Source organism: Cyprinus carpio, chromosome B3 (genome assembly GCF_018340385.1).
Source record: "Cyprinus carpio isolate SPL01 chromosome B3, ASM1834038v1, whole genome shotgun sequence".
NCBI classification, from domain to species: Eukaryota; Metazoa; Chordata; class Actinopteri; order Cypriniformes; family Cyprinidae; genus Cyprinus; species Cyprinus carpio.
In genome coordinates, this window is record NC_056599.1 from 20,053,454 (window position 1) to 20,079,621 (window position 26,168).

Genomic DNA, 26,168 nt, shown 5'->3' on the forward strand with positions numbered 1-26,168 from the left:
CGAACAGATAAAGCACCACCTTTCTGCTCCCTTAATTTAGGGATTCATGTTTGTGAACTAGCATCCAGATTTTCAACACATCGCCTGACCTCTGGCTCGCAGACTGCTGGAGTTTGGGAGAAGGGACTGTAATGGTTGCTCCTCGCTTTCGGACTGATAAGAGGAAGATGCGTTTCTGTGCTGCATGCTAAACAACCGCGGGCCGTCGCTCTAATGAAACTAAAATGGAGGACAACACATTTCACAGAGGGCAGAAATGCAACAGAGCCCCTCTCATTAAAGAACCCCCCCCGACCAGATGCTGCACCAGTTTTACATTTTTCACCAAATGAAATGATCTTTTATAGAGATGACTTTGAGAGGAACTATCTCACCCCTCAATGGACTAAAATTTGTTCATCCAAGTGGATAATAGGCCATGGGAGACTACAGAAAGCATACAAAGTCCAAACAAAACAAAACTGCCCATTTCTGTCATCGCCTCCCGCAAGACACTTCACACCCCTTCTGTTTCCTGACCAAACAAAACGTTGTACTTCCAAATTTTTCCACGGAGAACCCTGAACTGGACCTTGGCAATATTTCACTGCCTGTAACACTAAGTGGCTCAAGTCTCAAAAAATCTGCGAATGGCCAGGGAGCTACAGCTAAATAGGGCACAGGAATGAACGCCAACTTTTTTAGCGCCCTTGGTTGGAAGCCTCAAACCAAACCAACACTTCATTCAGAGCAAAACTAGACAACTTTCTCCTTGCGTAAAGTACTGAGAATAATGCAATCAAATTAACAAATTTTGTATCACTGTAATGTATTTGCTTACAATAAAACATTCTTTTGATCTGTAAATGCATCAAACACCACAAGTTTCAGTTAGGTCATTTTACCTAGCCATCTTTGCAGTGATTTCTGTTACAAATATACTTCTGTTATCGGTGGATCTCGCTTCAGGATTGAAAACAGTCTCTTACATGTCAGGAGAGTGAACCGTGTTGACGTGGCCGGCATACAGGAGTTTATCATCCATAGGGATGAGGACGCGTAACCCATCCTGCAGTTCATCTTTGTTAATGACACAGTTCCGAGGGGCTGGGGGAAACAGAACAGAGGGAGATGAGAAGAGAGACATGCTGAATTGTGCTACTAAATAAAACCTGAGACATCTCATCATCACCTTAAAACTGCAAATGTTAGAGAAAATAGCTAGCTTCCACAACCCACGGAGCTGTTTATGGATGCAGCATCTTAATGTGAAAACTGTTCCCAAAGGTAACTTTATTATGCTGCTCTCCAAGATACCTCATTTTAGCCAAATTCTGAGACAGCATCACATGTATTAATCGTGGAGAAGTAAATCCCAGAGTGCATTGTGACAAGGTCAATGAAAAAAAACAACAACAAAAAAAAACGATGTGAATTAAATTGAAATATTAATATAAAATTGTTTAATGTTAAAATAATTAAAAAAGGTAATATTATTCCCAAAATTGATGTGCTATGTATTTCTGTGCTTATAAGTGTATAGCAGGGCTAGCTTAGCAACATCCTCAAGTCTACTGAAATCAATTGTGCCTCACTCTCATGGGTTGAAGGGCTGTTTGTGTGGCAACACAGAGTTGCTGTCTATGCACAATGTTCCAAATTGGTCACTTGTGAGGTTTCATGACGGTTATGATCCTGTCAGTGTAGGAAGCAAGCAGCTCACAAGCTAATGCATGCAGTAACACTCAGCTCGCCACATTAACGCATGAATGCAATCAGACCGAATCAATTTTCTGATTTTTAATGCTGGATTAAGATAAGATAGACTGTGAAATGATCTCTCCCTCACGTCATTCAAAAGACATTCACTTTTAATTGCATGCATGGACAAGAAAATGAAGTCTGATTTAGTCGTAAAACAGCAATTAAAAACGGGGGAGCAATGAAGGGAAAGAGCTCTGTGGCCTTGCTGACAAGAGGGAATGTGAAAGCGTCTCACCGGGGGTGCAGGGTCTTTCGGGCTGAGCGCTCACAAGGGAATTCTCATCCTCGGAGAAGCTGCTGTCCTGGTTGGGCTCAAAGTCCTCATCAGCAGCCATGCTTTCCATCAGTTTGCTGACAGCACCGCCCTTCCCTCGAGCCTGCTGGGGGAATTCAAGCACATTTTGCCCCAATTCCTGTGACAATATGAAATATTGAACACTGAGCCATTGTTGGTTCAGTTCTAAAGATGAGACCCATGTGCTTACTAAAGGAGAATTGATTCAGTAAAACCCATTTAGATGAGTGACAAGCTCGGCTCACGAGATGTAGGATTTCTTGATTTTGAATGCGGCAAATACCCAGAGGAGTTCCCGAGCTTCTGCACTGTGCATTATAACGTGATTTATACAGAAGATGAAAAAACAGCAGCAGTGGAGATTTATCTTGAGAAGAAATAAATAAATTGTGCGGAAGGGGTGGAGAAATGGATGGAGCGAGATGTCGTTTGGTTAATTTCACTGCTTTCCCGCTGAGTGTGCAGTCTAATTAGGCTTGCTGCTCTACTGCACTCGCCCCTTTTCTCTCTCTCTTTCTTCCCCATCTCACCTCCCTCCCTTTGGTCACAGTGGGTACTGAGAGCAGGCCCATGCAGACTGGGACAGGGGAGCAGGAAGGGGTGGCTCATTTATATGCAAGGCTTCTCCCAATAGGCCTGGAGCCTGCCAGGTAAAATTATTCTAATCCCTTTCGCTGTTTTTCCTCTGCGTCACAGTGTAGCACAAAATGGCTGCGCAACACTAAGTCTGTTTCAAATATTTATTATGTGGCATGTTAAAAATGTGAGGAAATACACAGTGCATCATGTATTTTATGCACTAAGAGTGTTAAGGCAGGCCAAACAAATGTATAAGTCTAAGTGTGGTCAAATAATATAATATAATATAATATATATAATATAATATAATATAATATAATATAATATAATATAATATAATATAATATAATATAATATAATATAATATAATATAATATAATATAATATAATATAATATAATATAATATAATATAATATAATATAATATAATATTTAAAAGTTTGGGGGTTGGTAAGATTTTTTTGGGTTATGGAAAGTTGTCTGTAATGCTCCTCAAGCCTGCATGTTAAGTATTATTAAAATGGAAAATAACTGTTTTATATTTCATTATATTTTACAATCTAATTTATTCCCATGATGGTAAATCTGTATTTTCATATCAATAGTCATACTGCTTAATATGTTTGTGGAAACCATACATTTTTTCAGGATTTTTTGATGAATAGAAAGTTAAAAAAAAAACAGCATTTATTTGAAATCATTTGTAACATTATACATTTCTTTACTGTCAATTTTGGTTATTTAATGCCCCTAATTTTTTTTAAAGAGAAAAAAGAAGTCTTACTGACACTAAACATCTGAATGGAAAAATGGAAAATAATATTTAATACAACTGCATGAGCCTTAATAAAATTAATAGATAAGCTTAGCTTATAAAAACCTTTATAATACACTAATCAACATTTGAAGTGGATCAAAACCTTTCATCAAAGTTGTCCTAAAACCAAAATGCGTTCTTGTCTTAGGACAACTTTGAATAACTTTTTTGAACCATTTCAAATGTTGACAACTGTTTTTAATAAACAATAAAAACTATTTATTTCCCAGTTGATGGTTGTTGGAAGATCTTGGAATTGACTCAAGAGGAAACTACAATTTCTGTTCATTTTGCAAAATATCAGCCAGTTTATGACTTATTAGCATTGCAGTTTTAGGCAAGTTACCTCTCTGGCTTTGGGCTTCACCTTGCTCTTGCGCCCTGGGCTGACAGGGAGAGCTCCGGTGCCGTCCGAGGGTGTGCTGGAGAGCTGCGGTGGGGGCAGACACAGGGGGGTCTCCTTAACCCTCTTTCTGGAACATGGATGGAACATTCACACCAGATACAAAACCAAAACATCAGCATGGACTAGAGTGAAAAGCCTAATACAAGTGCAAATGCAAGACACAATTGGGCTCAGTTCTCCCACACATTACAGCCATTCAACAACACTGGATAGACAAGCAAACATTAATAGGCAGTCATGCACTGAACACTATAAAAAAAAAATAATAAAAAAAAAAAAACAGAGGGAGGATTCGGTGATGGCTGGTAATTGTAGCCTGGCAAGCGGCAGTCATCCTTTTGTGTCCAACAACATGACACTCACAGCGGGAGGCTTTCTTGTCCAACAAATGTAGCAAGTCACCTGCTGGTATCAAGCGCCCTCACTGTTTTGTTGGGTCTGGCACATAGAACTTGGTCTTCATAAAAAACAAGGGCTTACCTTGTTGGGGTCTTTCGCTTCCTTGCTTTTGGCCAGCTCCTTAGGGCTCTGCGGGGACACTTTAGGGCCACGGATGGGTTTGGGAGTAAGCGGAAGAGGAGTTTTGCTAGATGGGGAGATGGGGTTGGCTTGGGCAGCATCGTGGAGGAAGATGCGTTCGCTCCTCCGCCGTGTCCATTGTTCGTCTTCGCTCCCATCAGCAGTAAGGTCGAAACTGAACTCCCGGGGAGACTTGGGTTTCTTGGGTTTGCGTCCACGCTTGGTGGGGCTGGAGTCATCACGCATGACGCTCGCGGGCGGCAAGAGCGGGAGCTCAGGAGCCGACCATTTGCCATGCAACAGTGACGGAAACTTCTTTCTCATCTTAACATCGCTCTCGGAATCTGTAAACTCGAACTCTGTACCTACAATCCAGAAGACATAACCTTCTGTTATTACTAAAGCATGCAAACTAAATGCACTCGCACATAAACGCAAAGTGCCTTTTATGAAAAACACACCAGTAATGTAAATACTAGGCCATCTGCTATAATTTAAACCATCTACATGTGGTCAACTCATTTGCAAACGAAGAACGACAATATAATGTGCACATGTGAGACATAAACAGGGCCAGATGTGGGAGCAGAATTAAGTCCGAGTGTTGTTGCAGGGTCTTGGAATAGTTAATGAAGGCGGCTGTTGGTCTCCGCTGGCAGGCCTGTCGTGTGCACTGCTGGGAACCCGCTCAGGATCACAGCACAACCTCATCAAAGCAAGGCCTGTCAGCATCACATGCTCAGCGAGCGCAAGCGGCGCAGCAAACACACACAAATGCGGCGGGGGTATAATGACACTCCATTCTCAAGGTGGGGCGCAACTGATGGGTGTCTACATTGAATAACACCCCTACTGAGTGACTGCTCCAAGCACAATGTGTTTTCATCTGCCAGCACCTTTCAATTCTCTCACTCGCCGGCGCGCATGCACGACACAGCGCAACAAAAGACAGGCAATAACAATGCATCACCTTGTCACCTGGGAATTCAAGCCCCATGGGTTTGGAAAAGCAGCTGGTGTCACATTTAAGAGATTATAGTTGAACCTAAGAGCGTAGGGAAAAAAGCACTTCCTTACCCAGAAGACTCTGCCGTTCCTCTTTCTTCTTGGCTTTCTGTTTAGCCTCCAGTTGGACAACGGAGAGCGGACTGGTGACAATGGGGCTCGGGATAGCACTGGCGGCGAAGCGGGCCAGAAGACCCAGCCCACTTTCTTCTATGGATGACGAACACAGACCATCGCTTTCATCAAGCTCGTAATCATACCCATCTTCATCATCGTCATCATCCTCATAATCATCCCGTTCGGTAAAATACTCTGTTAACAGTGGGAAGAAAATCATTTAGGACATTTGACAAAACATGAACGGTTCAGAAATTGATGAAGCCTGTGATATAATGCAGAGCTTTTCAACTCTAGACCTGGAGGACCAGTGTCCTGCTGAGTTAAACTATAACCCCAACCAAACACCCAAACAAGCTAATGAAGGCGTTAAGAATTACTTGTAAATTACACTCTTAAAAACAAAGGTTTCATAAGGTTTTTTTTTTTTTTTTGAAAGAACCATTTTAGGGTTCTCAAAGAACCTTTAAGCAAACAGTTCTTAAAAGAACCACTTATTTTCTTGGTGTAAAGAACATGTTAATAATTTAAAGAACGCTTTTTCGCTAGAATGTTTTGTGCAGTTGGAAAATTCTTCATGGAAATTGTGGGGGCCAATAAAGAACCTTTATTTTTAAGAGTGTGCAGACAAGTGCCTTAAATAGAGATAAAGATTGCAGGGCACTGGCTCTCCAGCACTGGAGTTGAAGTGCCCAGGTTTAAAGTGATAAGGCGTTTACTCAAATATGAAATTCTGTCATTATTTGCTCACCTTCATGTCGTTCCAAACCTGTATGAGATTATTTCTTCTGCTGAACAAAGATAATTTGAAGAATGTTTCTTTTTTTTCTTGTCCATACAATGGAAGTTCTAATCAATGTTGTTTCAGACCCTATTAACTTTCATTGCATGAAAAAAATTTTTTTTTTTTTTTTGTGCGTGTTCTAAATTTGAAAAAAAAAAAAAAAAAAAAATCACAGGTTTGGAATAACATGAAAGGAAGTGAATGGCAAAATATTCATTTTTGTGTGAACTATCCATTTAATCAAAACCTCAATCCCATGCAAATAAATAAGAAATATCCAACATATAAAGACCATTTTGCTTGCTAGTTTAGAAAAATAAAACCATCAAATTCATCTGCATGGCTATGAATACTAGCTTACTATCACTAACGTATCATTCTGCCAGCAGTAGTGTTCTTCTCACTTTCACATATCCATTGTAATCTAGCACTGCAGAAGCCGACGGTCTCTAGATTAATGTGTTCTTGCTCAAACACTGCAGCCCACCCACCACTACACAAGATTACTGGAGGGGGACAAAGCCTGGTTTCATGCGGGCAGCATATACTAAGCTGGGCAGGCAGGATCTAGCAAGCGCAGCTTTCAAACCTTCAGAGCTTTAGGGCAGGATTTAAAATCAACATGGCTGCTGGCTCGTTCCAAATCGAGAGGGGCTGGGAATGCAAAAGCCCAAACCAAATAAGAGAAGCCAGAAAAGTGGCCGTGCCCAATGTGCTGAATGAGCTGAATCACTGAGGGAAAAATGGGAATAGAAATAACCCACAAGCACTGCAGAAAGCTAAGGTTGCTGGCAGAATCCCTGACTAAGAAAGTCATCAATTATTAACAGTCTCTTCAGCTCGGAGCTTGTCTAAACTGATAAAGGACAAAAAAAATCTCCCTAGGATTAACTGTAAGACAGTAGGTACCCACTTTAAGCAACACCCCCTTTTCTCTCATTCTCTGGAGGGTGAGGAACACACTTGGTGATGGAAACAGACACACAGGATGTGAGTAGCTGAAGCCAGAGGTGAGTTTGTTAAAGACATAGACTTTGTAGCAGATTGGTTATGTTCCAAAGCAAAGCGTTAAAACCTGAAGCATGTATTACATGGACTGACAGCAAGCAGAGGATGTGCACAGGAAGAAGAAAGCTGAGGAACACAAAGCAGGCTCTGTGAGGACAGTCCTCCATGACTCCTGAGACTCAACTCAGACCATTAACCACTTCACTCATGGTTATGTTCTTTTTCTATTCAAACCTCTTGCTTCCTTTGCAGGAAATTAAGAAAAAAAACTTTAAGGAAAAATAATAATAAAAACTAAATCAAAATAATAATTAGAACATACATAGCAATCTTAATCATACATTAAATTCTAACCAACATAAAAGAGAAACACTATTTAGTTATATACTGTATAACAATGGCAAAATAAATCAAAATCTTGCAGATGTAGAAAACTTCTAAAACATGAAATTATTAATGAGGTGGTGAAGAAGAAAAAGGTGAAGGTAAAGAAGAATGTGAAGGAGGAGGAGGAAGTCAAGATGAAGAACAAGGTTGTGAAGATGAAGTAGGAAGAGAAGATAATGGTGACGGAGAAGAAGAAGATAGCGATCTCCAAAATATATATATATATATATATATAAAACTTTTTCTATCAAATACAAACATAACCATGGCTTGAGGGCATATAACAGGAGGTGAGCATGTTACAAAGGTATTTTTAACACCTCGTTTGTTATCCAGTCTTTTTTTTTGTTGTTGTTTGTGTTTTGGTTCTGTAACAGTGTAAGCACAAATTAGTAGAAATTATTGCGAAGTCACAGCAAAAGAGGGTGGTGGCCTACTTACAGAACAATGCTCAAGGCTCAGGTGACATGGATAGTGACCTCACGCTGAACAGCTGGCTGCTCTACTCCCAGCCAAGCCCTTTGCTTCTTATTTTGTTGCAGCAGGACAAGCAAACGCACAGACCGATAGACATTCAAAAGCATCATGGGTAGGAGAAGGGGTCAGAGGTGGAGGGGTGGCCAAGCAGCTGCAGGGAGAGAGCGAGCAGTCTAGAGAAGCTAGGTTATTCATTTTTTAGTAAATCGGGGAGCTCCCTATTTTCCAAATATCCCACAATGCTTTGCATGTTCACACATTTACCATAGTGGAAAACACTTCTTGGAACCGTTTAAGATTTATGATCGCAGGTCAAATTCTGGTTGTGTGCATGTTGATTTAGTGACTTAAATGCAGTTATAAAGGTAGTATGCTCTACTACCAGTGCTTTCACGTTAGTTTATAGGACTAATTACAAAGTATACAATATTATTATTAAATGTAGAAAACATCAGCCAACATCCATCTTATCTGAATTCAACAGTTTCTCATTTGTTAAATATCTGATCTCTTTGAAGAACCTAACAAGAAGTTTGTTATGCTGCTCAAAGTCATCTGGCCTAATGAATGAATGAAGCGCTGAATTAATGCAAAGATCTCCTTGTGACAGCTCTTCACTGATGAAAGGGATATTTGAACAACAGAGGAAACCAGGAGTGTGGAGCATTGCAATCTAACACTCTACAGCAGGAGATGTAGCGAAAGAGACAGAGAACACTGCACTTCTTTACTTCAGTAAAAATGAAATCAGCATGTTTAATAAAGCTTGGGTACCAAACTGCAATACAATAAAGAACACTTTCCACAGCCACACACATTTTAATGCACAATGGCAAGACATTCCCATATAAAAAGTAAAACCATTTCGAAGTGACTCTAACAAGAGCCGATTATATTATATACTGGATGTGAGGTAGCAAATTCTGACGCAAGCATCTTAAAATGGCTTCTCAGGAAAAAAAGGTCAACATGACAAATGGTCATGGTTAAAAATACAAAGACCAAAAAAAAAAAAAAAAAAAAAAAAAAAAACCTAAAACCGAGAGGCTGCCTTCTCGATTCTGTGCATAGTGAGGTATGCTTTATTAACCTTGGTCAAATGAGTCCTCAGAGGAGCTGACTCCTGCCTCCTGTAGCAATAAAGCAAAGTGCTTATTTTTCCTCTCTTTGGCCGCCTGCTTGGACTTGAGTGATGAAGAAGAAGATGAAGAGGCTCTCTTGGACGATGAGCGCTTTTTCTTGGATGGAGTGCTGCACAGGCCGGGAAGCTGTGGACGTGACCCTGTTCTTCCCAACATGGAGCTGGGAGGCCAGCCATCCTTCAGGAAATCGTCCTCTTCTGAATCTGTGTCTGGTACAAATCACAACAGATTTCACTCAGGATAGAGGTCCAAAAGCATCATAAACTAAAAACCGACTTAAAACAATTTTACTATACTATTATTATATATATATATACACACTGCCATTCAAAAATGTGGGGTCAGTAAGATATTTTTTGACTTATGCATAATACTTGTATTAATCAAGGATGCTTAAATTGATCAAAAGTGACAGCATAGATATTTGTAATGTTACAAAAAAAATTATATTTCAAGTAAATGCCGTTCTTTTGTTTCTATTCATCAAAGAATCCTTGAAAAATGTATCACAGTTTCCTGAAAAATATTAAGCAGCAAGTTTTTAACATGACAATAAGAAATTTTTCTTGAGCAGCAAATCATCATATTAGAATGATCATGTGACACTGAAGACAGGAGTAATGATGCTGAAAATTCAGCTTTACCATCGAAAATAAATTACATTTGGAAATATATTAAAATAGAAAAGTTCTTTTAAAACTAAAATAATATTTCCCAATATTACGGGTTTTACTGCATTTATGATAAAAAAAATTCTGTCTTGGTGTGTATGAGAGACTTCTTTCAAAGCATCAGTAAAAATCTTAACGATCCCAAAATTTTGAATGGTAATGAATAAATGTATATATATCAGGACAGCATTTTTATTCATTTTATGTAACAAAAAAATGAATCTTGATTAATACTATTACTGTGATATATGCTCCTAAATAGTAACATCTAAATGCAGCCTACAGTAATTTATTACAGATATTATCATAAACACATAATGGTAGATAGTTATCAACAAAAACTCTCCATTATCGAAGACGAAGAAAAAAAAAAAGACATGTTTAAAAGGAAAAAGCCCCTGGGGTTCTTGTAACCTGTTTACATTACTAACAAAACAATGGAAACAACAACAACAACAACAACAACAAAAATCACACTTACAAAAAGTCTGACTTACTGTTAGAATAGCTGCTGATTTCTGACCTCATTGGAGAATAAGGTGCTTTCCGCTGGCCTTTTCCCTTAAGGCATGGATCTGAAGGTTTAGTTTTGGCTGCCATTTTGCTTTTACCTCCTTTGAAAGACTTGTGAAAGATGCTGAGATCTTTCGACAGGCTGGATTTTCCCATCTTGACTCTCAAGTCTATATCGGTAAGCATGGGGACTCTGCTTCCAGAACTAGCCCTGGACTTCCCTGAGGAACCGTCTATGAACTTACAAGAGGGCTTGCTGAGTATACTGAGCTTAGTGAGGGACAAGGCCTTGTCGAGTTTAGATGCCAACTGCTCCTGCATGCTCACTCGGCTCTTCTTCACAGCCATTTTAGGTGCCTGTTAAAAGAGATGCAAGCAATGAATGGATTTTATTTGATATAACATGCATGTTCTACAAAAGCAAAAATGTTCAGATATTTAGGAGCTAGAAATCCACTCCAGTATAACAGAGACCAACCTCATGGGAGAAGCTTGAAGATGGCTCCAGCTCGCTCCAGCTCTTTTTTTTCTTCTTCAATCTCAACGCAATCTCTTCCTCCTCCTCCTCATCTCGGTTACAGGCCCGAAAGCGCTTCCTCAGCACCTCCCCGCTCTCAGAGTCCTCGGAGTAAAGCATGCTTCTGCCCAACCTGCAAAACAACAGAGCGTTCAGCTGGAGGGCAGGCCGTGTGGAGCACAGCTGGGCCTTATCGGTGCCTGAGTAGCACACTCACTTCGCACACTTCGAATCCAGCTTGCTGGAGGGTGGAGACAGTGCGCAAAGGCCATGTTTCCTCTTTCGGGGACGTCCCGGGCCCCTGCGGGCCAAACTTCTGTTCTTCTCCTGCAGCTGGATCTGTTGTTGTTGCTGCTGACGTTTATCTCTGTGAATCACAGGGATCACAAACAGAAGACTGTTTGTTAGAGGGATTAAATCAGATAGATTTGCATTACTGGTCTTAATGAAGTGGTATAAAGGGAGGTAATGTTAATTGGGAGACTCACTCTTTGTCTCTCCGCCTCTGCAGTTTGACCAGCTCTCGTTGCTTTTCTTTGTAACGTTGCTGAAGCTCAGCGAGTCTCACACGGTAGTCCACTTCTGAGGTGTCCATTCCCTCCAAAGAGGATTTGGAGAACATCTAAGAGAGGAAAACCAGATTACTGTCTGTGGTTGGACTTCCATAGCCAGTACTCTTAGAAGCAACATAAGTATTATTAGCTATGCCAAATGCCTGAAAAAAAAAAGTAAACACTGCTAAATATAAAAATTAAAATGGCGTTGGATTTTGCATTTTAACTGCATTTAAATGTAAAAACTACAAATGTCTCGAACTGAAAACGCAGTTAAAACGTAAAAAAACATATATATATCAAATGCCACTGGAATTTATAAACACTGCTTAAATGTTAAAACTTCAAATGTCACTAGCTGTAAACAGTGAAAACAAACATTTCAATTCCACTGGAATTTGTAAACACTGCTTAAATGTTAAAACTTCAAAATGTCACTAGCTGTAAACAGTGAAAACAAACATTTAAATTCCACTGGAATTTGTAAACACTGCTTATATGATAAAACTTCAAATGTCACTAGCTGTAAACTGTCAAAACGTAAAAAAATTAAATGCCACTGGAAATTGTAAGCACTGCTTAGAAGTTAAATCATCAAACACCACTAGATGCAAACACAGTTAAAATAATGTAAATGCCACTGGAATTTGTAAACACTGCTCAAATGTACAAAAATTAAAATGCCACCATTTGTAAGCATTGTTAAAAATTGAGCAATTCAGATGCTACTGGAATTTGTAAACATGACAAATTTAAAAATGTTAGCACTGTCTGCATTTAAATTGACAAATATTTTAGAATCACTATTCTGAGCGCAAAAAAAAAAAACTTCTTAAGCAGAGGTTTATGAGAGGGAGAAGAAAATAAAAAAACAAGCATACAGGTTCATCTTTCTTCTGTCTCCAGCTGTATTTCTTATTAGGGTTGAGCTCTCGGGGGAGGCGGATGCTGATCTGAGGTTGACACTCGATGGCCTCCAGGAGGACCTGCCTGCCAGCTTCCAGCAGACTCTCCAGTCCACAGAGCATTACAGCTGCACACACAAACACACGATCGATACCAACATTAATTACCTCTAGGGAGCACAGGGCAGCCCTGCATTCTCCAATACATCAGTATATATGGCTGTTTCTTGTGTCAGACTGACAGATACATCCAAAAGACCAGACAGTTGCATTTACTTATTCCTTAAACACACATTTTTACTCTAAAAGCTGCATGAAGAACAAGCAGCACAAGCACACTCCAGCAAATTCTGAATATATTCACTAGAGCTGAAACAATTCCTGAGCTTGTTTCAGCACATTTTACTTTGCGGCACACTACAGCAAGCAAATCTCTCTCCCCAATCACCCCGCTTCCCTGAGAACTGTTGGAGCATGCTAGATCAAGTCCCACATCCTTCAGATTTCCCTTCCTCTCTCTGAAACGAGACTCACCCTGTCTGTCATCTCTGGGTTGCCTCTGCATCTCCAGCACTGCCATCTGGCTGAGCAGGGCCATGCCTTCCAGAGCAGTGGACTCTAGGGGACTGACGCCCACGCAGAGCTCAGATCTAGAGCTACACGCATCTGCCAGGATGGCCACCGCTCCGGCCTGCGGAAGCTCACTGGCTGTGACCAGGGCAAACATGCCTGCCATGGGGTCTTCAGGCAGGATGGCCACCGGTGCGGAAGAGGGCTGAAGGTGAGGAGGGCTGCTGTTAGGCAGGAAAGGATTGTCAAGCTTGGACTCCAGGTGTGGAGTGTCCGGGACAGGATCTCTGAGATCTACTGGGTTCAGGCTATCAGAGAGATCTAAGGGCGGTTTTGCTGGCTGGCTGTCACAAACGACATGGTGTGTGTCCGTGTAACTAGATGAGGATCTGTAGACTGCCTCTGCAGTTTCTGCTCTGGTGGTTCTCTCAGAGTCCAGCCTAGATGTTTTGTACAGCCCTGGATGGCTTGAGGAGGCTGCTTCGATTTTGACTGCCTCCCTATCTTCCTCATCTGATTCCTCCTCTGGCGATGGTGTGGCTTTGTCTCTAGGGTGGGCTTCGGGCTCTGTGGGGGAGCTAGTGTCTTGGGTGGTGATGGGTGCAAGCCTCAGGCTGTCCTGGCCCAGAACGTCTTTGCTGTCTTCCAGGTTTGGCTCTTTTTTTAACATTGTGCCGCCCTCCTCCATGGACTCTGGCTCTCTGGATGCCTGAAGTGGCTCCACAACCACTGGAGAACACAAGTGCTGGGGTTTGACATCTGCGGCGGTCGCCAAGTGCTCAGAGGTCCCAGCTGGCAACGGCACATCTGGAGCCAGGCCGTCAGCATCTGCAGCAGCAGCCGGCTGGAGGAGGTAGGGGTAATGGCTGCCGAAAGGTGCTGTTATCGATTGGTATGGGTAGCCGGGAGGAATTTCTGCCAAAGAAACAGAAGAGACAGGTTTTTGAGGTGCTTATGCAAAGAGTAGAGGGGCTTTAGTTCCCTGCGAGAGAGTGACAAAGTGATTAATAACCCCACATGTTCTTCTGCACAGGGGCTTTATGAAACTTTCATGAACCAAATGGCTTCAGCACAAGCATCCCAAAAGCCCTTATATACACATAGGCCAACATGTTCATGCATACTCACACATTCAGAATGCACCGTGAGCAGAAAATCTATTTATTCTGAGCATTGAACATTTTTAAAGGGAAACCGCCAGGGGATACGGGTACAAAAGGGCTGCTGTCACAAGAAGTCTCTATTCCAGTGAAGTGGCAGCTGGTAATCCCATATGTGGGGATATTTGCAGGCTACTCATTAAGACTGTACTACCCTGCACATTCTGACATGAAGAATAGCACAGTGCATTTGATTGCAGTCCTGTGTGGATTCTCGGTCCCCTCCCAAACATGTTTCCTTAAAAACAGCCCTATGGTGATTAATGACCATGCATTATTAAACAGCTTTCCTTTGGGTTTTTGATTAGTGTCCCTCACATTTACCGCGCAATAAGCAAATAAACAATTATTTCATAAGACCATGCAAATCTACATCTGAGGCGACTGTGACAAATTAAGCAGGCTCAATCCTGGACATTTAATTTTGGGAAAGCTGATCTTCCCACCAGGGCTTGAAAAGTATTTTTTAAATATTTAAAAATGTTTGCTGCACTGTTTTAAAAAAAAAAAAAAAAAAATACTTGTATAAGATTGCGTTTTGCGAGTGAAAAACACATAAGTCGCGGCTCACGTCACATTTTATTAGCCCTATTACTTTCCGAAATAATGAAGTCTAAATATAACTATAAATATAAGTGAAATATATTTAGTGCATATGCCTATATTTTCTTTTTAATGTATGCCTAAAGTTTTTCTGTTTTCTCCATTCACAGAAGCGCTGCAGGTGTGTGTGATCTGTTGAATTCATCTTACACTATCCTCAGATAAACTCTAAGGGCGGTGCATTGCCATTGCGACTTACCTATGATGAGTTCACAGCTGAGTGACATTTCACTCGTTGGCTTCAGCGTCACATTTGGATAGACTACTGGAATTTGTGATTGTTTGACAGCAAATTTCAAATATTAAACGGAACGAAAAAATAACATTTTTAACCAGTTAATGGCCATTTAAAATTTTCGATTCTGTTCGGAACTATAAAATTTGATTTAGTTTCTGTTTCTGTTCCTGTCAAAATTTAGTTCATTTCCAGTTTTCGTTTTCGTTCCTTGAACCGGTTCAGAGCCCTGCTTTCCACTTACCACGGTAAATGGATGGGAAGGGAGTAGAAGGCTGCTTCTGTAGACTGAGTGGTTCTTTCTCAGGCACTTCCACAGACTCCTCTTTGGTCTGGATGGGGGAGGCAGGAGAGGGCGATGCTGAAGCGGGGCTGACTGAGTGAGACACAGGAGACGACGGATGGGAGTAGGGCTGTTGAGGAAGGGACTTCTCCACTTTGGGTCTGTCCTCAGACTTCAGTGCAGTGACAGGTGAAGGCAGCGGTGGGACAGGCAGCGGTGTCAGGGCTTTGCTGTATGAGGTGGAGGGGGTCGGGGAGCGTGGGGGAGGCTTGCGTGAGTGCAGGGCTGGAGTGGGGATGCCCGAGAGACTGGATTTGGTCCCTTCAGCTCCTCTTTTATCTAGCTTTTCCTCCAAATCTGTCCTCGTATGACTTGCATTTAATCTCTCCTGCAAAATAAAAAAAAAATGTTAAATACTTAATTACAAGCCTATTAAAAAATGTCACAAAATATATTTTTATAAAATACATAATGTTCAAAAAGTATAAAATACATGCAAATGTATAAAAACAAAAAAAAAATTGTAAAAATAAAATTGTAAAAAAAAAAACTGAAACCAAAATTTTTTACACAAAAAATAAATACCACAGTACAGTATTTTGGACTTGATATGAAAAGTTGATGTATGCATTTGGCTTTTATGCCTGTTTTTCATGTTTAACATCCTGAGTTGGTGCAAAAAACCTTTAGGTCTAAAGGATAAGTCCACTTCCAGTATAAAAATTTCTTGATAATTTAAGAAAAAAAAAAAAAAAAAGTCAAATGCCCTTTACAAAAAAAGGTAAAACACTGATGTCGGATGATTTTAAAGTTGGGAGGAGAAAATCAGATTTGGCCACCATTGAAGTCCACTACATGCAAAAAAATCCTGGAATGTTTTCCTCAAAAACCGTAATTTCTTTGCGACTGAAGAAAGAAAGACATGGACATCCTGGATGGCATGGGGGTGAGTAAATTATCAGGGAATTTTTATGCTGGAAGTGGACTTATCCTTTAAGGACTACATAATGGGAAATACATGCGTGCCTCCCAACGATTATAATGACATTGACAGACAAAGAGCCTCATACCACTAACTGTGCATTCCTCTGCAGCTCCATGACCTGTGCGGTCTGGTGCTGGATCATGTAGAGCTCCTGTTGGCGCAGGAGCTGCTGGTGGGAGAGGAGCTGGAGCTGATGGGCATGCTGCAGAGTGCTTCCTGCTGCCGGGTACATGGCTGACCACAGCGGGGGGCCTCGCTCTAACATCTCAGCTTTTAAAAGAACAGGAGGAATACTTGAGCAACACACATCAAGTAGATATATTCTGCTACGTGTCAGGGATATCACTCCCACTCACCTTTAGAAATGCATGTTTTATGTGTGTGTGAGGATGTAAACACCGGTAAATATGAACACAGAAACTCTGACGAATACATGGGACCTACCATAGTGTGGCAGATGCTCTGTCTGAATAACAACCACCTGCCCGGTTTGTGGATCTCGGGCAAACTGGTAAGGTGGGGGGATGGAGCCTGTCAAGGCAGGAGAATATCCTGGAGGCAGTGCCTGATGAAGGGAAGGGGGACCCAGACCTGTACACAACAGAGAGGAAAATGTTTGGGTTCACCGTACTTGTAGTTGATGGTCCATTTGCACTTGCTTTCTGGCAGCTTCGTGAAACACTCAAGAGTTAATTCCCAAGAGAAACACCATTCCCACCATAATCTCACCCTTGTGTGTGGAGCACGGACCTCGTTGAAATCCTGCCAAGAGGCACAGCACTTTAACTACAGCAATTTACTTAGGGGACATTTTTGTTTTTAAAGTAAAGTCTAGACAAAAACTCAAATGTCAGACAACTGTGAACTGACCGTGCTGTTTTGCTGTTAGCTGTTATTCTTGGATGGGAGTTGTGGAGTGAGACTGATTGTTTCTAAGAATGGCTAAAACACTCAGCATAGACAAAATGCTCGGGCCGTCTGGCAGGGGAACAGACTGCCTTGAGGAAATAACTCAGCGTCCAAATCCCATTCACAACACAGTTCTGCAGCATTCCAATGTCCATGACCCATAATCAGTTATTACTCATTAAAATAGGAATAAATGAAAGCCAATAGCTTGTTGTAACATGACATAATTCTTATACAACAGGCATAAGCAAAGAAAAGATGGGTACCATATGGAGAACCAGACAGCCACATGGAGGGGGCTCCTGGCCGGGGCAGCCACGGGTGGGAGGCCAGGTGGGAGGCGGGGTCAGCAGGCCAGCGGCCTGCACCAGCCAGAGTCGGTCCGCCAGTCACCATCAGGTTGGGGTTCAGTCCACTAGCAGGCACCATAGGAGGATGCAACTGGGTGTAGTCTGCCAACTCTTTATTCTCTCTGTGAATGACAAGAGACTTACTTATTGTTGCCCAATCTATAGCAAAGTCAGTTAGAATTTGCGTTTGCACATTAAAGTCAACATTCCAACAAAAGCTTCTGTAGTAAAAAAAAAAAAAAAAAAAACCTGCCACATTACCTTTAAAAGAGACATGGCAGCAAAAACATGCAAAAATATGCTTTAATATATTCAAACATATCCTACTTTTAGGGTAAAAAAATATACATACTTGTATTAGCCAAAAGGTAGTTTTCTAATTTACATACTTTAATATTTTTCAACATTTAAAAGGAAGAAGAAAATATGTTAAAGCCCTGATGTCATGGTAGTAATGCTATCTGAATGAAGAAAAGAGTAATCAATTAATTAAATAATTTATTTTTGTTTTTAGAATGTATTATTCCCAACAAATCTAATTTTAAGAATTTTATTTAGTTAGTTTTTAATATATATTTTTAAATAATTTGTTTATTATTCCCAATAAAAACTAAAGTTAAAGTTTTTGGCCAAGTGTCCAAATTTTCTGTTTTAGGTCAAGAATGTTTAGTTTGGTGCTTCACTACATATTTTCAAAACATTTGAAAGCTATTTTTACTGAACTAACCCTAAAAACCCCATAAAGCTTAATTCCTTAAAAGCACAGTTCATTGCCATTTCAATAATTATGTAATTATTTTCATATTCTTTCAAAATCTTCATGACTTTTTGTTTGACTGAACAAAGTGAAACAAACTAAAAAGGTGCTTTTAAGGTGTTTTTTTATCATTTGAATCTGAACAGCCACTTTCACTATAGCGGTCAAGAAAATTCCTCAAAAATTCCCCTTCTGTGTTTAATGGAAGAAATACATCACACAGGATTGGAACAATATGAGGCAAGTAAATCTTTACCATTTTTGGCTGACCTATTTCCTTTAAGTGCCCAATATCCAGGCATCCACATTTGACAACCAGTTAAATGTCATGGATAATTTTAAATTGCAAAATGTATGCTTATTCAAGCCCAACAGGAAGACTAGTGGCCATTTAGCCCTGACTGAGACACAAATTCCCCAGTCCATGACTTCTATTCTGCCTTACACTTAAGGACAGACACTGAGGGCGGAATCCTGCTGAGAGAGCCAGTCGCTTTTATAAGCACCAATTTCCCCAGTGGGGAAGACAGACTTTTTCTGCTCCTCGAAATGAGAGCCACACTTTGAAAATAGGCTCATATTTGCCAAGAACTGTTGCCATAAATCCGTCCACTCTAAAGAAAACCACACTGAGAGTGTGACCAATGAAAGTAAAATGTTGCACCATTTAGCCAGTGTGTGGAATCAAAGAAACAAGAATCGGTTCACACTGGCTGGATATGCTTAATCCTTACTACAAGGTGAATTATTTTAATAAAAAGCTGCTTTAAATTAACAGACTTTCATCCAGGCTTTTTTAAAAAAACATCTATTTGGCACATATCAGCACTTCAGTATTGCTGCTAAATGTCTGCTGAGATTATAAACTAGCTTCGACCAAGGCAGCAGAGAGAGTATCTTTAAAGATCCACACATTCAAGATGTCACTGATTTTGACTGAAGTGACTTTAATAAGTCACCTTCACAGGGCATCTGTGCATTAGCTGCCCATATCACCAGCTTCCACACAACATCAGGGCTCAAAAAAAAAAAAAAAAATCTCTTTTTCAGATCAATGCTGTGCTTTTTGGAGAAAACTGTAAAAATGTCCTGTTCCATTTTCAATCAAACCTCTGAACCAAAACCGTTGACATTTTTGACTTTGTATGACAAAAAAATTACACAGGGTAATATACCATTTGGTATTAGAAAGTGAAAGTTGTGGAAAATACCCATATTTTAATGTTGAGACTCTAAAAGGTGCCCTCACTCATTTTTGTTTATCTTGTGCTGGACAATAAGGCAGTGGTCCTGACAGCTAATAATGTGGACACCAACAATGCCACTGAAGAACTGCATTTGCAGTGAGCCATGATGCATTTTCTTAGGAAATGGCCAATCATGTGATAAGCTTTAGGTGATGTACTATGTAAAACAAAAATGCTTTAATTAGGCTACAAAGTACTATCAGAGGCAATTTTCAAAGGAAGGTCTACTATTCATTTCTTTGTAAAACTATTTTGAGTATAAAATACACACACACGCATATATTATTCCTCTAACTGAGTGTATGGTTTACCACAAAAATGACCAACGTCAATGTGATTTCAGCCCTCAGTCTTGTTTAAAGCAACATCAACAGCTGTCACCACACAGTTAAAATTTACAGCCAGTGAAACACAAACCTTTATAAACCTCAAACGTAAGAGGTTGAAAAGTTATCCTAAGAAATGACTTGTGAACTAAAACTGACACGTTTACATAAATATAAAAAGGAAGGTTACAGCGTCTTTCCAGATCTGCTGAACTAATGCAACTAAAACGCAGGATTGAATTAGCAGCTAGACCAATGCCCAGTACATTTCTGAGAGCTCGCTTCAACATGCACTCAAATTGCTCAAGGCGCTTTTCGCCAGCACTTATAAACTCTCATCTTACCTTAACACTTTCTCCTGCTCGCGCTCCACACGTCCCGACAGCAGGCGCTCGTCCCCACGACGCGTCCTCTCGTCTCCTCGCTCTTCCTCTGTGTGGATTGGGCCTAGAGGACATTACACCAGTTGAAGACACTGACATCTGATCCACAATATTTTAACCAAATTTGCTTTGAGCCCACTTTATATTACGTGGCCTTAACTATGTACTTACATTTAAATTAATCATTTGATACAATGCAATTATTGTGTACATACATGTTTTTACATTGTACTTAAAGTTTCCTGCATGTAATTACGTCTTTAATTAACTTCTGCAATTACACTGTTGACCCATCCCTTACACCTGAACCCACTCTTAAACCTACCCATACCACCAAACCCTTCTCTAACCTTACCCCTATTCCAACTCAATAGCAGCAAGTGATTTGCAATACAATATGAACACAATAAGTACATTGCACTTATTTTTTTAATGTAAGTACAAAGTTGTTAAGGCATCATAATATAAAGTGGGTCCTCTAACTTCACTAACAACCGATAGCTAATTTTTCATCATTTAAGATATGTTTGATACCAATACACACATTTCTTACTATTAGCTTACAAACAACGAAAACAGTCTGCCAGTCTGGCAAGACTTAAATGTTACAGTTTTCGCTTTATAAATACACCGCTCCAGAAATAGCCCAAACTCTAAGGGTGTTTATCAGTCCAGACACTCAGCACCAGTCATAAGCAGTGTCTTACACATCTATGAGATTACAGACAGGCCGCGCAGAGGAAAAAACCTATGCAGAGTAACATATCACATTTACAAGAACCCACTGAGGCCCATCAGTCACTTATCAATGTTTCACCACCACTGTAGTGTCATATACAGCTCAAATTGCTCTTCATAGAGACAAAACAAGCAGCATTTCAGAATTCAAACTAAATTTAAAGAGCCTTTGAAGTCTGTTCAAAATACCACAACTACACATTCCTGTATAGCAAAAGATAAACGTGCAGAAAGTATCTGAGCGGGATTTAGTTAGGAGTGTATTGAACCTTTCAGTACTGACAGACAGCAGCTGAGAAGAGATTGTGTTCTTCTAAACCGAGGAGGGGGACGAAAGTGCACACAGATCTCTGTCATGCTCCAGGGAAAAGGTTTCAGTCTGTTTCCAAGGTTACCAAAAGCCTGTCCGACATGCTATCCGTTTGCATCAAAAAGAGGGCAAATTAGTCAAGCAAAGCTCTGTCCCCAACACTTGTTTTAAATGTAAATTCAAACCTTCTCTCAGAGTGTGGGGATTAATGTTATTACTGCAATTTCCTTGCACACAAGGGGACATAAATGAATGCCTTTCTCCCCACCCTTTTCTGTCCCTTTCCGAAGCAGATTCGATTGCTAAGCAACAAACCTAAAGTCATATTAGAATGCACTGCTTGTTTGCCACCTTTAGTAGAGCTCTGTAAATTATGTTTATAAGCAGGCGGGAATGCGGTGTCTTAGTGAAAGGTTTAACACACTCCCTATGCTAACAGGAAATGCTGTGGGCCAAAGCAATAGCAAAGCTCATGCTGTTTAAGAAATGAAACGAAAGAGGGAGCGACCTTGCTGTCGAGCATGCCCACGTAAATGGGCTGTAACCACAGAAAATAAGAGTGGGTCAGTGTGTTGTTCTTCAGTTTCGTTAAAGGCGTGAAAGCATGTAACAACAGAGACCAGAAATGGACACTTTTTGCCACCTCAAAGAGTTAGTTGTGCTGCTTTTTTCTGCTGACCTTAAAAAGAACTACATACGATAGAAGTAAATGGGGTCCAAAACAACATAAAAATAGGCCTCCTTTTTTTTTTTTTTTTTTTTTTTTTTAAATAAGTGACCAGTGCTGGCAAAATGAGTCACAATAAGCAAATTTTCAAAAACGTTCAAAATGATTTGTTGGAATCAGACGAAAAATGACTGAGCTACATCTGGTTTGAAGTCAAGTCTTCGAAGTCAATTTTGAGAAAAATCAAGTTTTCTGAAGGTTCGAAAGCAAAATCACCTAGCAACATTGCATCTTTTTCTCATTAATAATTACAGTATTAATAATCAGCTATTTTTTAACTTCACATAAGTTATATAAGAAACAAATAATGCATCACATTTTTCATTTTACATTTAAACAAAAGCATTTAAGTAAGAAAAACAAATAATCAATTGTAAAAATCCTTTTAGTGCATTCATTACAAATAAACTGATGACTACAAAAGCAGTTCAATCAAGAGCAGCGAGTGATTCCCTCTTTTCTTTTATTGTTAGATTAACATTAATTAGACAGAAGGCACGCATCTAATATAAAGTTACACATCAGAAGTTTTTCCCCAACAGTTCCCCAGTTCAATTAAGACATAACAGTTTATGTTTTCGTGAATACTTAAATACTGTAATTCTGTGTATATTTATGGAGATTGCGCACTTCAGATGACAGCCATCGCAAGAAGCGAGTGTAGAAAATGTACTCCTCTCAGAAAACATATAACTAAATATCATTTTAGATGTTAAATTACTATTTGGAGCATTGGGATCACTAGACAAGGGCTTAATGAACTAATTTTGTTGAAAACCTCAAAATCTACATTTTTACTTTTTTTGCCTTTAACTCAAAATTAGCCCATTCCAACTTATTTTGCCAGCACGGGTCACATATATCCTTTTGTGTACCACAGAAGAAAAAAGCTTTGGAACAACATGAGAGTGAGTAACAGATTACAGAATGTTCATTTTTGGGTGAACTATCTCTTTAAGAATAATACATTTAAAGATAAGAAGCAACACACCTTTGATGGCTCCTCCAAGAATTGCCCTGTCCCTATCCGATACCAAGCTGGGCTTGCTGCTGTTGTTCCTCTGGCGGGCAACAGCCACCGCAATGCCTACCGGTGGATGACGAACCTCGGCTTCGCCCTGAGAAGAGCTTCCTTCTCTGCCAAAGGACTTAGCACTCTCTGGTCTCTCGGGTTCCTTTTTCAGCTGCTTTCCAGACTGCTGGGGCGGAAGGTGCTGTACTCTGGATACTCCAGGATAACCAGCCTCCAGTTTCATGCTGCCCAGTCCTCCAAACGGACTACAGCTATCAGATCCGTGCCTGGAACCAGACTCGCCGGAGAAGTTGCCACTGTACTTGATGAGGCTCTGCATGGCTGAAACCTCCCCGTGGCCCTTGGGACTTCCCCCGGTGCCTACTGGTCTATGTAAGCCAGTAGTGTCCAGGTACATTCGCTTGCCCTCTTCTTCACCTCGGGTGCCATGGGTGTGTTGGGCCGCCAATGCGGCGATGTGACTGGTAGCATAATTGCCCATCTCGAAAGGCTTCCATTTGGGTTCGGCGGAACCCAAGGCCTTCAACGAATGCTGTTCCGAATGGAGTGTAGCTGGATCCATTCTAGAAAATGGATGGGTGGACCTTTGAATCCTATCCCGCTCTTGGCTGCGGGATTCGGTCTCGAGTCCCGTTTTGATCGTGTGTTTTGATGTAGTGTTGGATAAGTCCCTGGCATCTGGGCTGTTTCCAGATTTATTTGTGCACATTTCCAAATGCAAGGGCTTTTTCATGGCCAAACCATTTGACCTAATTATCGAGCCTTCCTCTCGTAAAATGTCCTTCTTAACGTCTCCGTGAGGGGGAGACTCGCTCCTAATGGAGGACCGACCGTGTTCCATATGCGTTCTCTCATTCCCCACCTGCAGGGCTGATCTGTGCGAGTCCCTCTCCCTGCTCTTGTCATTTTTATTATCTCGAGCTTGGGAGGCAATTTGAATTGGCCCTTTTCGCTCGTCGTAAACCTCGACAGAAGGCACATAAGTAGGAGCTATCACTCTGTGTTCTTTGCCTGGCTCTTTTGGTGTAGAGTAGAGCGGGTACATGTTGGGCGGCATGTGGTGAGGGGGAGGGTAGGTGCCAGAGGACACCAGCCTGGGCGGGAGATGGGTTGGGTTGGGCTGCAGGGAAGAGGGACAGGCATACGACACATGCAGAGTGCCAGCTGATGTAGCAAACGGATCGCTTCTTTTCTGCTTGTCGGAGGAAAGGTGGCCCCCCGGTCGGCTGGTTTCGTCATCTCGGTCACTGTCCCTCCTGTCCTGTTCTGTACTCGAGTGTCGGGTTGGCGTGCTGCTGCTTGTCCCGCAGTTGCCAAGTAAACTCTGGTGAGATTGTTTGGGTTTAGTGTCCGTGGTGCTCAGAGCAGGCGAGTGCTGGTGAGAGAAATGCCGAGTATACTCCGCAGTTTTCGCAGACCTTTCCGAGTTGCTCACTCTACGCTCGTCTTCCGCCTTGACATCCAAGGTGAGGTCCACCACACTGTGGGGCCGTGACTCCTCTTTTGGCCTTTCTCGTTCCTTCCTTGGGAGGGAGTGGCCGAGGTCACTCTTACAGGGCTTCTCTTTTCCCAGATCCCTACTTGAGTCTTTAGAGCTTTTGTGAGGAGGCAGGGCCTCCTTTTCCCTGGAGAAGGAGCCGGGCATGTGAGCCACTGGGCTCCTGGCCATTGCAGACTGGGAGTGCACTGAACCTTGCAGGTAAAACCCCTCTGAGAAAATGAGAACAAAATAGAAAGAATGAGCCTGACAGACCTTAAGACATCTGGTGTAAAAGATAAGACTGCTCAAAGGCCCTAAAGTGCATAAGTATATAAAGTAGATATAAAAGTATATAAAAAGATAGACCATATATTATTAAGTTGTTAAAACACTATAAATGAGGCACCATCTGCAAGTACAGCAGAGTAAATAGCAAAGGACATGTAAAAATGCAAGCGCTAGTTAGTAAATGCTAACAAAAATAAAGTGCTAAAGTTTTAAATGGTAACATTTTACTGTGACAAAGGTAAAGTACACAGGGTTATGAACATAAAGCCAATGCAAAAATGGCATAGTTTAAAATATATATATATAGGCCTAGTTCATAGCTCTAAAGTAGTCCATCTAACATAATAGCTAGCAATCTATCAAACCACTCATCCACACACAGTTTAGTTCTAAAGCCTAATTTCCATCTGATAACATATTACAGAAAAAAATAATAGTGTGACATTCAGAAAGCCATATATATACTACTGGTACTTTCATGAAGAAATCCCTAAATCAACATATGAAAATAAATGTAAAAGAATCTTTGACAAAAACAAAGATTCATGATAAAATAAGTAAAATAAGAACATTGAACTCCTACATAAATTTAGTACAAGAAAAACTACTAAAAATACTTAACACTTAGCAATTTTCATATTAAACAATTATTATTACTATTCTTATTTTGCATTAGTCCTAAAACAGGCTTCATTTTCTTTATTTGCCTTTTGTATTTGGAGTGAACCATGACCTGGATAATTCTTCACAGTTGAGAGAGATTCACCCTGATAGATAGTTTTATATACACATACAGACCTAAATGTTATGATAGTCATATACACACATAAATCACAGTGATGATAATGGTTAAACATGTTATTTCTCAGACATATACAGACCTTTTTGTGAGTCAAAGAGTGCATGTTGGCTGAGCTGTGGATGCTCAAGATGGCCCAAGGGAATGTAAGGGCTGGGGTACAAACTGCTTGGCAAATGAGAAAAACCTGCAAAAGAGAGAGAGTACAGACAAGTTAAGTCCTGTTATTCGAAAGACTAAGGGAGTGGCCCAAACTGTCAGTACTACCTCCAGTATTTAACGCAGCATCTGTATCTGCCCATCATCAGGCATAGAAAACAGTTTATGACAGCGACACTTGAGTCATTGACTGTACATCGGCTCACAAAACCTTTTTCCAGCCGAGCAAAAATCTTTTGGTGTCATTATTCATAGCCAAATTATGCACACTTACAAATATACAGATTTGACGATTTATTATCTTATCAGTTCATGAATCTGCCTCATAGCCGGAGCAGCAGCTCACCTCAGCCCAATCATAAAATAAAATTGACTTATTACCACCCA

The 26,168-nt window shown here is 40.7% G+C and overlaps 1 protein-coding gene across 3 annotated transcripts in view; it reads right to left on the reverse strand.

Annotated features, from left to right (window-relative positions):
• tnrc18 (trinucleotide repeat containing 18) overlaps positions 1-26,168 on the reverse strand; it is a 62,002-nt gene that overhangs the window by 12,092 nt on the left and 23,742 nt on the right. The window contains exons 4-22 of one of the 3 annotated variants that reach the window (XM_042720143.1): positions 25,705-25,809; positions 23,014-24,765; positions 20,209-20,311; positions 17,451-17,656; positions 16,720-16,866; positions 16,361-16,545; positions 15,252-15,678; positions 12,974-13,924; positions 12,416-12,567; positions 11,469-11,602; positions 11,198-11,347; positions 10,942-11,113; positions 10,448-10,820; positions 9,228-9,488; positions 5,437-5,676; positions 4,321-4,724; positions 3,781-3,906; positions 1,979-2,120; positions 969-1,086 (exon numbers count right to left, since the gene is read on the reverse strand). In XM_042720143.1, coding sequence (XP_042576077.1) covers positions 969-1,086; positions 1,979-2,120; positions 3,781-3,906; positions 4,321-4,724; positions 5,437-5,676; positions 9,228-9,488; positions 10,448-10,820; positions 10,942-11,113; positions 11,198-11,347; positions 11,469-11,602; positions 12,416-12,567; positions 12,974-13,924; positions 15,252-15,678; positions 16,361-16,545; positions 16,720-16,866; positions 17,451-17,656; positions 20,209-20,311; positions 23,014-24,765; positions 25,705-25,809 — 6,148 coding nt within the window. Of the gene's footprint in view, positions 1-968; positions 1,087-1,978; positions 2,157-3,780; positions 3,907-4,320; positions 4,725-5,436; positions 5,677-9,227; positions 9,489-10,447; positions 10,821-10,941; positions 11,114-11,197; positions 11,348-11,468; positions 11,603-12,415; positions 12,568-12,973; positions 13,925-15,251; positions 15,679-16,360; positions 16,546-16,719; positions 16,867-17,450; positions 17,657-20,208; positions 20,312-23,013; positions 24,766-25,704; positions 25,810-26,168 lie in introns of all 3 variants that reach the window. The other 2 variants (XM_042720142.1, XM_042720141.1) reach the window with 2 other exon arrangements.